The following is a 12,789-nucleotide window of genomic DNA, read 5'->3' as shown; positions in this document are numbered from 1 at the left end:
CTCCCCTCTCCCCTCCCCCAGCCCTGTCTCCACCAGTTCCAGGCTGGCCTGTTTGGGAGGGAGTTTGTGAGCTTCAAACCTGGGGTCACTGTGGGACAGAGCTGCACCCCTCATCTGGAACCCCCCTCCTCTCTGCACTTCCTGCACACCTGTCCCCTTAAGAACTTGCCCTGTTATACGTGCACACCCCATCTTTGTGTCATCCCCTCCCCCAGCACAGCCCCGATCGCCCACCCTCTCCCACATCTCCCTTCCTAGGCCTCAGCCCTGCATCTGCACCCCTCCCAGACCCGTCTCACCAGCGGCGGCCACCCTGCTGACTGCCCCACGGTCCCCACCCCCAGGTGCTGTCCCTGGGTGCAGATGTGCTGCCGGAGTACCAGCTGCAGGCACCGCGCATCCACCGCGGGACCCTCCTGCACTACAGCCCCTTCAAGGCCGTGTGGGACTGGCTTATCCTGCTGCTGGTCATCTACACGGCCATCTTCACGCCCTACTCGGCCGCCTTCCTGCTCGGCGACCAGGACGAGCCTCAGCGCGCGGACTGCGGCTACACCTGCAGCCCGCTCACCACGGTGGACCTCATCGTGGACATCATGTTCGTCGTGGACATCGTCATCAACTTCCGCACCACCTACGTCAACGCCAACGACGAGGTGGTCAGCCACCCCCGCCGCATTGCTGTCCACTACTTCAAGGGCTGGTTCCTCATCGACATGGTGGCCGCCATCCCCTTCGACCTGCTCATCTTCCGTACTGGCTCTGATGAGGTGAGCAAACCCTGTTCAGGCCGGCCGCTGTGGCCATCCCCTGTGCCCCAGCCCTGGGTGCAGAGAGTACCTGGCATTGGGCACCTTTGCCAAAGCAAGTGGTGGTGGAAAGGGGGGGCCTCAGACATCTGTCATCTCCCAGCCCTGGAGAAGGAGCAGCTGAGCACCCCAGGCCTGGGTGCCCTCCCTGTGCTCCAGAATCCTGCCCCTTCTGGGACAGGCACTCCTGTGCCCTAGCCCCTCATGCTGACTTCTAAACCACTCTTACCCTGGCGTTAGAAAAGGAATCCACAGGCTGTCCCTCCATGCAGCCTGACCCCCTCCTAAGCCCCAGCCCCTCCACTATGCCCACCCTGCTTCTCATAGCTGATGTGAGGGCATTTTCATGCTCTTCTCGTAGCTTCCAGTCCCACTATGTCCTTTTGACCCACCTTCTCGGGATCAGCTTTCCACTGAAATCGGCTCTGCCTCTTGCAGTCACCCAGTCACCCAGCCCGTCCAGCACGGGGTGTCATCGTGACTACCTGCTCCCATGACCACCCACTCCCAGCAAATCTATCCCCAAGTCCGCCCTCCCACTTTCCACCCACGCTGCCCCTGCCTGCACACTAAGTGGCCTTCTTGCCCACCTCTGCCCCAGCCCCACACCCGCCAGCCTCAGCCCCTGCACGCAGAGGCCAGAGCAAGTTTCAGATCACTTGTCTGACCCTGTCCCTTATCTGACCCAGTCTTCAGAACTTTCAGTGGCTCCCCAGTGGATTGGAATAAAAGCCGAGCTCTTTGTGGGCCCTGCGGCCACAGCAGCAGCCCCTGCCCACCTTCCAGCCTCACTCCTCCACCAAATTCTACTCTGTGCTCCCAGCTGCAGCATCACCCTTGGTTTTCCACGTGGACTGTGCCCTCTCACACCTCCATGCCTTTGCTCCTGCTGCTCCCTGTGCCTGGAGTGCCCTTTACCTCTCCCTCCTGTCTGCCTGGAGACCCAGCCTCCTCTCTCAAGACTCAGCTCCTGTGTCACCTCCTATAGGAAGCCTTCCCTGCCCTGCCGCTGCAGACTTGACCTCCCCTTCCTCTGTGCTCCCCGGAGACTTTTGTGTGAGCAAACATATGGCTATTTTGAACTCTACACTGAGAGCTCCTAAGGCCCTGCACTGTGCCCCACTGCCAAGAGCCTGGCCCAAAGCAGGCTCTCCATAAGTGTTTGTTGAATGACTATGTGACCACATTCGCATGTGAATAAACGTGGTCTTTAAGCACAGCCTTTCAAGGGCTGACCCCCAACTCCGTGTCCCCGCCCCCTCCCTACCTCTCCAGACCACAACCCTGATCGGGCTGCTGAAGACGGCTCGGCTGCTGCGGCTGGTGCGTGTGGCTCGCAAGCTGGACCGCTACTCTGAGTACGGGGCAGCAGTGCTCTTCCTGCTCATGTGCACCTTTGCACTCATCGCACACTGGCTGGCCTGCATCTGGTACGCCATCGGCAACGTGGAGCGGCCCTACCTGGAACCCAAGATCGGCTGGCTGGACAGCCTGGGAGCGCAGCTCGGCAAGCGCTACAATGGCAGCGACCCAGCCTCAGGCCCCTCGGTGCAGGACAAGTATGTCACGGCCCTGTACTTCACCTTCAGCAGCCTCACCAGCGTGGGCTTCGGCAACGTCTCACCCAACACCAACTCTGAAAAGGTCTTCTCCATCTGCGTCATGCTCATCGGCTGTGAGTGTCCCGGGCCTTACTCATAGAATCCAGTTTCAGTTTTGTAATGAGATATAACAGTGTGTATGATAGGCAGATCCTAAGTTTGCAGCACAATGAACTTTTGCATATGTGTACACCAACTATACACAGAATTTAACACCCATGTAGCTCTCGCTATATACCAGGGACCAGGACAAGCTACATCATTTTCAGGGCCCGGTGCAGGATGAAAATATGGAGCCCTCTGTTAAAACAAAATTATTAAGAATTTCAAGACGGTGACAGCAGAGCATTAAACTAAGTCCAGGGCCCTTCTTAGCACAGGTCCACGCCCATGAAGTATTTAGAGATGTTAAAGCCCAGAAAAACAAAAACAAGGGGAAAGTGGGTGAAAACAAGAGACCAAGAGTTTTCCCTTTATTATATTTTTACAACTTGAAAGAGAAAACAAATCTGAATTAAAAAAATTCATTGCCCTAGTTTCATCTTCTCAGGAGTTTGGCCTCTGGGCCCAGGAAGCTGCCAAGAGGGAGGGCAGAGGGAGGAGGGCAGGAAGCCCAGGGGTCTTTGTCCCCCATGTGCCCTGGTGCCATCTCGGGCACTTGTGTGTTTGCCCTGGACAGAGGGGTCCCTGACTGGGGGATCCCAGGGAGAGGGAGGGAGTCCTGGAGCAGGCCCTGAGGTGGTGTAGCCTGGTGGGGATGCTCAGGAGCTCACCCCTCACCCCACCCCTGGCCCATATCCCCCGCTCCCTGCCCCAGCCCTCATGTATGCCAGCATCTTCGGCAACGTGTCGGCCATCATCCAGCGCCTGTACTCGGGCACGGCGCGCTACCACACGCAGATGCTGCGAGTCAAGGAGTTCATCCGCTTCCACCAGATCCCCAACCCGCTGCGGCAGCGCCTTGAGGAGTACTTCCAGCACGCCTGGTCCTACACCAACGGCATCGACATGAACGCGGTGACCCCCCGCCGCTCTGCCTGGGGCGGGGCGGGCGACCTAGCCCAAGTCCCAGCTCTGGCTAACTCCCCGAGGGAGGCCAAAGTCCCGCGGGCGCAGGGCGTCCCCAGAGCCCTCCCCACCCGTTCCCCCAGCCCCACCCCCACCCCGGCCGTGCTCCGCTGGACGCGACCGCCCTTCTCGCAGGTGCTGAAGGGCTTCCCCGAGTGCCTGCAGGCCGACATCTGCCTGCACCTGCACCGTGCGCTGCTGCAGCACTGCCCGGCCTTCCACGGCGCCAGCAAGGGCTGCCTGCGCGCGCTCGCCGTCAAGTTCAAGACGACGCACGCGCCGCCCGGGGACACTCTGGTGCACCTCGGCGACGTGCTCTCCACGCTCTACTTCATCTCCCGCGGCTCCATCGAGATCCTGCGCGACGACGTAGTGGTGGCCATCCTCGGTGCGTCTGGCGGGGAGGGCTAGGCTGGCGTGTGGGGTGCCCTGCCTGGACCAGGCCATTCCCAATGATGACGGTGGCCCCTTCTGCTGACCTGCCATGTGCAGAGCGTGTGCCACGGGGGAGCTTTACACCCAGCTCACTCAAGCCTTAAAACTAAGCTCTGCCACAGGCCCCATTTTCCTGAGAGGGAAGTTGATGCTCAGAGACGTCTGGTGGGTGGACACTTCAGAGGAAGGATGCGAGCATTGGACAGGGGACAGATTTGGGGCACACACAGCCCCTGCCACTTACGTTGGGCAGGTCACCGCAGCTGTCTGAGATCTCATCTTCCTTGCCTTCCCGCTGACTTCAGCCCACCCCAAGTCCCTGCCCAGGCTGTCACTCACCCTCCCCTGCTCGCCATGGCCGGGCTCTACTCCAGCCCCTCCACCCAGTCCTCTCCGTCTGGCCTGCCCTTGGCTGGTGTTCACCAAGTGTGGGGCTCACTCTCTTCTCCCATTACATCCTCACCTGGGCCAGCTCCTTGCTCCTGTGACCTCAGCCTCACCTATGCCACAAGGACCCCCAGAACTGTGTCCCGACCCCAGTCTCTCCTTAGACTGGACTACCCCATGTGTTCTTGGGCATGGCCACCCTTATATTCCATAGGCAGACCACACAGCATATCTCAGTCTGAAATTGTCCGCCCTCAAAGGCAGCTCCGTCGGCATCCCCATCACTGTGAGCCTTCCGTTGCCTGGGCCAGAGACCTGGGAGTCAACCAAAGAAGCACCCTCCTCCTTTCTGCCCCACCGCCACCATCCAGGCAGCCACGGAGCCCTGTCTGTTCCCCTCATTAATCTCTCTCTGTCCCATACCTGTCTACTTGTCCCTGCCTGGGTCCACCCCTCATTGTGTCCTTCCTGGGCAGGTGTCAGGAGCTCCTTTCCCATGGCCCTGAATCTGGTCTACTGCCATACTCCATCTTCCACCTTCTGCCGGTGACCTGAAATTCACATCTGGCATACTCCTCTTTTGCTCAAAATCCTTCCATGGGTCCCATGACCCATGGGACAAATGTAAACCCCTGTGCATGGCATGCACAGCCCTCCCCATTCTGGCCACCTTAAGTCCTGCCAGCCTCCCCCCTAGTAGTTCACGTTCCAGCCATACAAACTAGTTAGTTCTGTAAACCTCTGTGCCTTTGCACGTGCTGCCACTCTGCTCAGAGCACCTATCTTGCACCCCTGCCTGGCGGACCCCAGTCATCCTTCAATGCTGAGCTCAAGCACGGGCTCCTCTATGAGCCCTTCCCTCAGTCTCAGCCAAGCTTAGAAGTGCCATCCATGTGGGAGAGATAATTATTATTAATAATTAAGAAGCCAGTCCAATTTAAGTTTTATTTAGAGACATGAACTCCTCTCATTTTGTCCTGAGTGGAAATGGACATTAGGTCATAATCCTTCATCTACTGGAAAACCATCACTTTATAATGTTGCCCGGATTTCCAGCTTCTTGGATTTCATATGTGACCCTGGAGGGTCCCTTCCTTCTCCAAGTCTCAGTCCCTTCCTCTGTAAATGACCTTTTATCCGGTTCTCTTGGGGCACATGTCTTGGCCTCTGTCCATCATTGTGCAAGCAATTAGCACCTCTTGTGTGGTATGGCCAGGCTGGGGGGCTGGACTTTGCTGTGGGGAGTGGCCATCCAAGTAATCATGGTCCCTGGCACCTTGACCCTGGGCTTTCTGCCCCCAGCCTTGACTGTGCCACACGGACCACATGCTGCTTCCTCCACCCCATTGCCTTTTTCCAGTCCTCCTAGAATCTCACAACACAGCCCCCCCCCCACTTCACTTGCTCTGTAAGCCCCCCTCTTCCCTGCTCCCAACCACTCCTGGTGGAACGAGCTTCTCCCTCCCCCATAGCCCCATTGCTCTTGGCTCTTCCCTGTTCTAAGGCTCTAGAGATCATTCTGTAATCTGTCTCTCTGGGATTTGGGGGGCTCCTTGTGCATGGGACAGCATCTTATTCATGTTTACATGCTGTGGCTAGCACAGTATCTGGCGCCAGGAGGGCCCGATACCCTCACCACGTGCCCCTGTATCCAGCCCATGTCCACCCTGTGACATCTGTCCCTCCCTGTGCCTTGCATCCACCTGTCTGGTGCGTCTTGCTATTCGAGCCACTTCCTCAAGCATCACATCTGCTTCTCTGGACAGCCCATGGGGCTAGACAAGGCAGATATGGTTATACCCATTTTAAAGATGAGGACACTGGGGTCCAGAGAGAGGAAGTGACTTTCCCAGGCTTCCTCTGCTGGGGCCATGCTGGTCACTTGGCCCCACAAAGGGAGCGGGAACACGAAGAGAGAGAAGCCTCAGGCCCTCCCCTGGGGAGCTGGGTACTCCTGACCCTGGGTCCTGTCCACTCTGCAGCACCGTGGCAGCCCGGAGAAGAAGAGATTAAGCAGGGAGCCTCTAGGGTCCCTACTGCCCACTGTCCCCTGGATGGAGGTGGTAGGGGCAGTTCCAAAGAAAGTGGGAAACAGGAGGGGGGAGTCTAATAGAGGATGGTCCCAAGGGGCCTGGAGATAGCAAGGGGCCCCACATGCTGGGGTGGGAGGGGTCTCTGCAGCACCCCTCAGCCAGCACATCCAACCTTGTTCCCAGGCCCCAGCCCAGAAGGATCCCTGAAGTGGGGTGAGGTCATAGTTAAGAGGTCCTCAGGGAGGCTCCTCAGAAGAGAGCTTGGAGCCAGGCCCTAGAAAGACCCCGCCCCTCTGGCTGGCAGGAAAGAATGACATCTTTGGGGAGCCCGTTTGCCTCCATGCCCGGCCGGGCAAGTCCAGTGCAGACGTACGGGCCCTGACCTACTGTGACCTGCACAAGATCCAGCGGGCAGACCTGCTGGAGGTGCTGGACATGTACCCCGCCTTCGCAGACAGCTTCTGGAGTAAGCTGGAAGTCACCTTCAACCTGCGGGATGTGAGTCCGGGCTGGATAGGCTGGGTGGGGGGTGGCCCTCGGCCAGCTGGTAATGGGCAATGGCCAGTCAGCTAGCTGAGAGCTTGGCCTGCCTGGCCTAAAGGGACCCATCCGGCCACTTGCCTTCCTTTCAACCCCCTCCTGCATCCTTTGCCATAATTTCTTCTGTGCCTACCATGGCCAACATAATGCTAAATATGAAGGTAGCTACCAATTATCGAGCACCAACTATGTGGTAAGCGCTGGGCTCCTTTTACATGATCTCATTTAGTCTTCTCACAAGTGGTGTTATTATCCCCATTTTCCGGATGAGGAAACTAAGGGTCAGAGCGGACAAATGACCAAAGCCACACAGCCATACAGTAAGCCATATAGTCAATGGCACAGCCAAAATGGGACTCAAGTTTGTGCATCTCCATAGCCCAGGCTTTTCCCACCACATCCTACCAAGCTGCAAGGGGGGGGGGTGCGGGGCGGGGCATCGGTGTCTGTCATCCAAGAACTCACAGTGCCAGGTCCCAGGGGTATAAACAGTAATAGAGCAGTCTCTTCTCTCAAGTTTATCACTCAGTTGAGGAGATTATAATAACTCAGGAAAAAGAAAGAGCTGCATAGTTAAATAACCAAGGAAGTCTCAAGGGTGTGCAGGGAGACCAAATATTTGTGGAGCTCAGGTTTGCCAAGGCGTGGGGCAGCCAGTATGGAGTGAAAGTGCCCAGAAGGGTCTGTATGGAGGAGCAGGTCTGGAACCAGCTAGTGGGAAGGCGGGGGCAGGCACACCCGGCAGGGGCAGCAGCAGCTGAGGCCCCGATGCTGAGCCCCCCACCCCCGGTGTCAGGAGGAGGGGTCCTGCTGGCCCAGCCCCACACCCAGCTTCTGGAGGTGGTGCTGAGGCAGGTTTACGTGCTCTGGACAGCCCTCCCCACCCTCTGCCCTCTGCTGTCCTCCCCTTCCCCGGTCTGCCCCCTTCCCACCTAGGGGACATCTTGCAAAGACCCTGCCTTGGGGGAGGTCCAGCAGCCAGGAGCCATCAGGTGGCCCAAGTGCTCAGTGGCTGGACTCCAGGGCAAGAGGGATGCGGTCCTCATGGCCTGGGATATCTGCAGCCCCTGGGTACCCTCAAGTCTCATGGTGCCAGGAAGGTGGGCTGCCAGGGGTGCTGCTGAGGGCACCCCCTGAACGGACTGGGACTTCCAGACCCCGTCTCCTCAGAGGAAATCGCCCCATTGGCCCACGCTGAAGGCGGGGACACCAGGGCGTTGGGGAAAAAGGGAGGAGAACAGTCCCCCTGTCTCCCACGACCCCAACCTTGCTGCTCAAAGCGGCCTCTCACAAGACTCTGTGGGGGTCTCCAAGCCCCTGTGCATCTCCCACACACACACAGGAGAGGAGCTGCCGGGAGCACAGTCAGGGAGCCCAGCCACCTGTCACCACTTTCTCACCTAGTGGCCACAGGGCCACGGGGGGAGGGGGAGGGGAGGGCAAAGAGGCCCTGTCCTGGCTTTGGTCCCTGTTACTTGATGCTCTCGTTCTCCACAAGGCAGGCGGGGGTCTCCAGTCATCACCCCAACAGGCCCCAGGCAGCCAGGACCACCAAGGCTTCTTCCTCAGTGACAACCAGTCAGGTGAGCAAAGCCAGCCCCCACCAGTGTCTGCCCCTCCCCAGCCCGAAGCCCCTGCCCAGCCTCCTGCCCCTTCTCAGGTCCTCCCCAATCTGCCTCCCCTGGGAGAGGCCTCCCCAGTCCCCTCAGTGAGTGGAGAGGGGCTCCCTCCCTAGGCTCAGTGTCCGAGGCCCTTATACCCTTCCTCCCACTGTGTCCTCAGAGGGCTAAGTGAGGGCTGCCCTCGGGGGTAGATACTGGCCAGCCCCTGGGGCTCCACATCAAGGCACCAAGGGCCCTGCTGGGCGGCAGCTCCCTGGACAGTGAGGCCAGGGCTGGACGTTCCCACCCAGCCAACCACCCACCCCCGCCAGGCTGGGGCCCCAGGCCCCCTCCCAGGGCTACAGCCTTCTGGGTCCCAGAAGCCAGACCTCTATGGGGCTAGGACCTCGTACTTCAGGGCACCCAGGTAAGGAGATCCACTCCTCCCACCCTGTGTTCCCATGGCAGGTAGGGGGAGGGGCCCGGGCTCTGCTCAAGAAGGTCAGGCCTATGGAACTGGATGAACCGAAGCTCAAGTTTCCCTTGCCCCGTGCAGGTGCAGCCCCTTCCCTGAGCATCTCAGATGCATCTGGCCGCTGGCCTGAGTTGCTGCAGCAAGTGCCCCCCAGGCCAAGTCAGAGCCCCCCAAACCCTCAGGGAGACCCAGACTGCTGGCCTCGGGAGCTAGGCTCCAGGCTACAGCAGCTCCAGGCCCAGATGAACAGGTGAGTGACCTGTGGGCCACGGATGGGGGCAGCCACAGAGGGCAGGCCCAGTGGCAGGCTAGGCACGGGTGCCCCCTCCTGGTGCCTCAGGGACATCGCTGGGTGCCCCAAGGGTTTGAGAATGGCCAGCCCCATTTAGCTGCAGACCTCCCCATCCCTGTCGCTAAGTGCAATTCCTTGGATGGCTTGTCCCAGCAAACCCTGGAGCATGCCAAGGAGGACTTCTGGGGAGATGGGCATAACCTCATGCAGAAACAAATTCCACAGGCCCCTGGAAAGGGGGTGTGGCCTGTGGATGGCAGGGCTGTGGTGGCAGAGTGAGGGCTTAGGGGCACTATAGTCCTGGGTTCAAATTCTGGCTCAGCAACTTACCAGCAATACTGTGGACAAGTTACTTAACCACTCTGAGCCTCAGTTTTCCCTTTTGTGAAATGGGGATAACCAGAATACCCACGTCAAGCTTCATTATGAGGCCAGAGTATCTCTTTGACAGGCACCCTCTGGGAAACAGTGTTAAGGAGAGCTAAGCCTTAGGCCGGCTTCTTGTAGCCACAGGGATGACTTCCCTGGTCACCAAGGCAGTGCATGCATGTTTGGGTTACCTTCACCTTTCCTAAGGTGCACCAAAACATCTACTTAAGTTCTTTCCATAGTACCATTCCGTCAAATAAAGTAATTTGGTTACCCACCCCCCTGCCAAAAAAAACTTCATTATGAGGACTAAATGATGTATGCACCATGCCTGATCACTGTTATTATCAGAGTCAGGGATGTGCTAAGGGGAATTTGGGCAGGGGCTGTGGATTACAGCAGGGAAATAGCAGGGACAGCATGCAGGCTACAAAATCGAGCGCTGCCCTCAGGACCTAAACTGCTTTTGCCAGCCCCAGCCCTGACCCTGACTCCGACTGTGGGGTTCTGCCTGACAGGCTGGAATCACGCATGTCCTCAGACCTCAGCCGCATCCTGCAGCTCCTTCAGCAGCCCCCGCCCCAGGACCACACTGGCTACATTCTGGGAGCCCCTGCCTCCAATGACCTGGTCTTGTCTCCTTCAACCTCAGCAACTCAGAGTCCAGGAACTAGACTACCCCAGGGCGATCTGCCCCCTGCACAGGTAAGCAGCTGAGGAGATCCCCAGGGGCTTGCCTGGAGGCAGCTGCATGTCTTCCCCCACCCTTAACTTGGTCTCAGTGGGCATCCAGCCCACGGCCTTTGTGGTCCGAGAGCAGCTATGACTTTTGCTGTCCTCCTTTATGGTCTGAGTCATGACAGGCAGCCTGGACAGGCGGTGACAGAGCCCAGATTGTGACCAGGGACGCCACATCTGGGACAAGGGCAGCAGGACATAACTCCTGCCACTTCCCATCGCTGAAGTCGGGGTGGCCTGGGGAGGCTCCCCGTACTGCATGCCTCCCTCTTTCTTGCCCCTCCCAGGCCCCCAGTTATGGTGACCTGGACGAATGGAGGCCGAAGCTCGGGAACTCCTCCTCCAGGATGCTGGCCCCAGCCACAGAAATGGACAAAACTACAACACTGTCCTCGGAACAGAAGCAGCCTGAGGGGCTCCTGTCACCCTTGGCCTCGCCTCTGCATCCCCTGGAGGTACAGGGACTTGTCTGTGGTCCTCACTTTCCCTCACTCCCTGAACACCTCAGCTCTGTCCCCAAATAGCTGGAGTTCCAGAGACATGGCTCAGATCCTGGATTTGTGAGGAGCTAGAGCCACTGTACCCCAAGAAAATAGACACCAGGAAGGAACTGAAGGTGGGTGAGGCGACAGTTAAGGATTTGGGGGAGGCAGACAGCCTGTAAACTGAAAACCATTTACCTAGAGTAGCTACAAACTGCCAATCCAGGTGACCCAAGATGGCTTGGGCAAAGAGGCTCAGGACTTCTCCTAACCTCCCGCAGGTCTCTATTTAGACAGCAGGCCTGGTGGAGGGTGGGTGAGCCTCAGGTGTAGAGGTAGCTTATGGGACAGAGGGCTCAGTGAAGAACAGAGACCTTTCTGATCTACTGTGTGAGAGCCTTGCTCTGTGCCAAGTACGATCACCTCCCAGCTCAGAACTCTCCCCCACCACCCAGCCAGCCCCCAAGGTTGGTCAAGACCTCCCGCCGAGAGCTTGTGAACCAGCTGGAGATGAAAGTGTCCTCTGTAGTGGACACATCAGGGACAGAACTCCAGCCCCCAGCCACTCTGCCCCTGATGGTTCTGTGAGGACCTTTGGGACCCTAGGGGACAATGGAGTGTCTCAGAACTAATAAAGTCTGCACACTTCATGTTGGGCTGGGTGTGTAACTTACGTAGGGTCATCAGGTCCTTGATTGTGCTGTAACTGACAGCTGTGATCTTCTCCACGTCCCTCTCCCAAGGAGCTGTGTGTTGGGGGCCTGAAGGTGGATCTACCATGTTCAGGAGTCCCTGGAACAGGGGGCTTTTAGCCAGGCTGGGGTGAAGGGAAGCAGAGAGGCGCTGGCGTGGTGGCCATAGGGAATCATGACAACAGCCAACGCTTCCATAGCACTCACCCTGGGTTGGGGGACACCGTGCTGACTGCCCTGCAGTTATTAGTTCATCAACTCTTTACAACAACTATATGGGGTCAGTATTATTATCCCCATTTTAAAGATGAGGGATCAGAAGCAGAGAGATACTAAGAATACCCAAGCAAGAGGGAAACTTCTGGGGTGCTGGTACTCTTCTATTTCCTGATCTAAGTGCTGATTGCATCAATGTGTTTCAGGTTGTAAAAACATGTGCACTTCTATGTGTAAATCATACTTTGATTTTAAAAAAATATTTCCCAAAAACATATCGAAAGGAGGACATAATTTCAACACAGATGGTCTGGTTTGAGAACATGTGCATTCAACTACCCCACTGAAATTGGCTGTTGTCCAGAAAAGTCAGTGGTCCTGTCCTTTTGCAGTACTCCCTAAAAGAATTTTGAAAATCTATTTCCCCCTCACACATTCTTAGTTGACATCTGAAGTATTTCATGATAAGTTTAAATAGTTGAAGAGGACAGGACTTCCCTGGTGGCGCAGTGGTTAAGACTCTGCCTGCCAATGCAGGGGACGTGGGTTCTAAGCCCTGGTCTAGGAAGATCCCACATGCCACGGAGCAACTAAGCCCGTGCGTCACAATTACTGAGCCTGCGCTCTAGAGCCTGCAAGCCACAACTACTGAGCCCGTGCGCCTAGAGTCCGTGCTCTGCAACAAGAGAAGCCACTGCAATGAGAAGCCCACACACCACAACGAAGAGTAGCCCCCCACTCACCACAACTAGAGAGACCCAACGCAGCCAAAAAAATGAATGAATAAATTTTTAAAATAAATAGTTGCAGAGGACATAATTTCCAGTGTGTTGTAAATATTGACACTTTATAAACTGTTGCATTCATATCAATCTATTTCAATCCAAATAGCAGTGATTCAGAAGCCAATATCATTCATTTTAAAAACAGGAGAGCAAGCTCTTCTTTAACATAGTTCCTTTTTCTCTGCTCATAATTCCACTCTATTCCATCCACAGTTTATCTGACATGTAATTTATTTCCATGCTTGAAAGTCTATTATTAATAACCT

The 12,789-nt window shown here is 56.9% G+C and overlaps 1 protein-coding gene across 3 annotated transcripts in view; it reads left to right on the top strand.

Moving 5' to 3' along the window:
• The window catches only part of KCNH6 (potassium voltage-gated channel subfamily H member 6), a 20,389-nt gene extending 9,517 nt beyond the window's left edge, over positions 1 to 10,872 (top strand). The window contains exons 5-14 of one of the 3 annotated variants that reach the window (XM_024760959.1): positions 345 to 770; positions 2,085 to 2,239; positions 2,399 to 2,484; positions 3,228 to 3,427; positions 3,614 to 3,866; positions 6,638 to 6,831; positions 8,372 to 8,456; positions 9,031 to 9,199; positions 10,129 to 10,315; positions 10,636 to 10,872. In XM_024760959.1, the coding sequence (XP_024616727.1) occupies positions 345 to 770; positions 2,085 to 2,239; positions 2,399 to 2,484; positions 3,228 to 3,427; positions 3,614 to 3,866; positions 6,638 to 6,831; positions 8,372 to 8,456; positions 9,031 to 9,199; positions 10,129 to 10,315; positions 10,636 to 10,872 (1,992 nt within the window). Of the gene's footprint in view, positions 1 to 344; positions 771 to 2,084; positions 2,485 to 3,227; positions 3,428 to 3,613; positions 3,867 to 6,637; positions 6,832 to 8,371; positions 8,470 to 8,806; positions 8,902 to 9,030; positions 9,200 to 10,128; positions 10,316 to 10,635 lie in introns of all 3 variants that reach the window. The other 2 variants (XM_024760957.1, XM_024760958.1) reach the window with 2 other exon arrangements.
• Positions 10,873 to 12,789: the final 1,917 nt, after the last annotated feature.

The sequence above is a fragment of the Neophocaena asiaeorientalis genome, unplaced genomic scaffold (assembly GCF_003031525.2).
Source record: "Neophocaena asiaeorientalis asiaeorientalis breed wild unplaced genomic scaffold, Neophocaena_asiaeorientalis_V1.1 scaffold30, whole genome shotgun sequence".
NCBI classification, from domain to species: Eukaryota; Metazoa; Chordata; class Mammalia; order Artiodactyla; family Phocoenidae; genus Neophocaena; species Neophocaena asiaeorientalis.
This window is presented reverse-complemented; position numbering and strand designations above follow the sequence as displayed.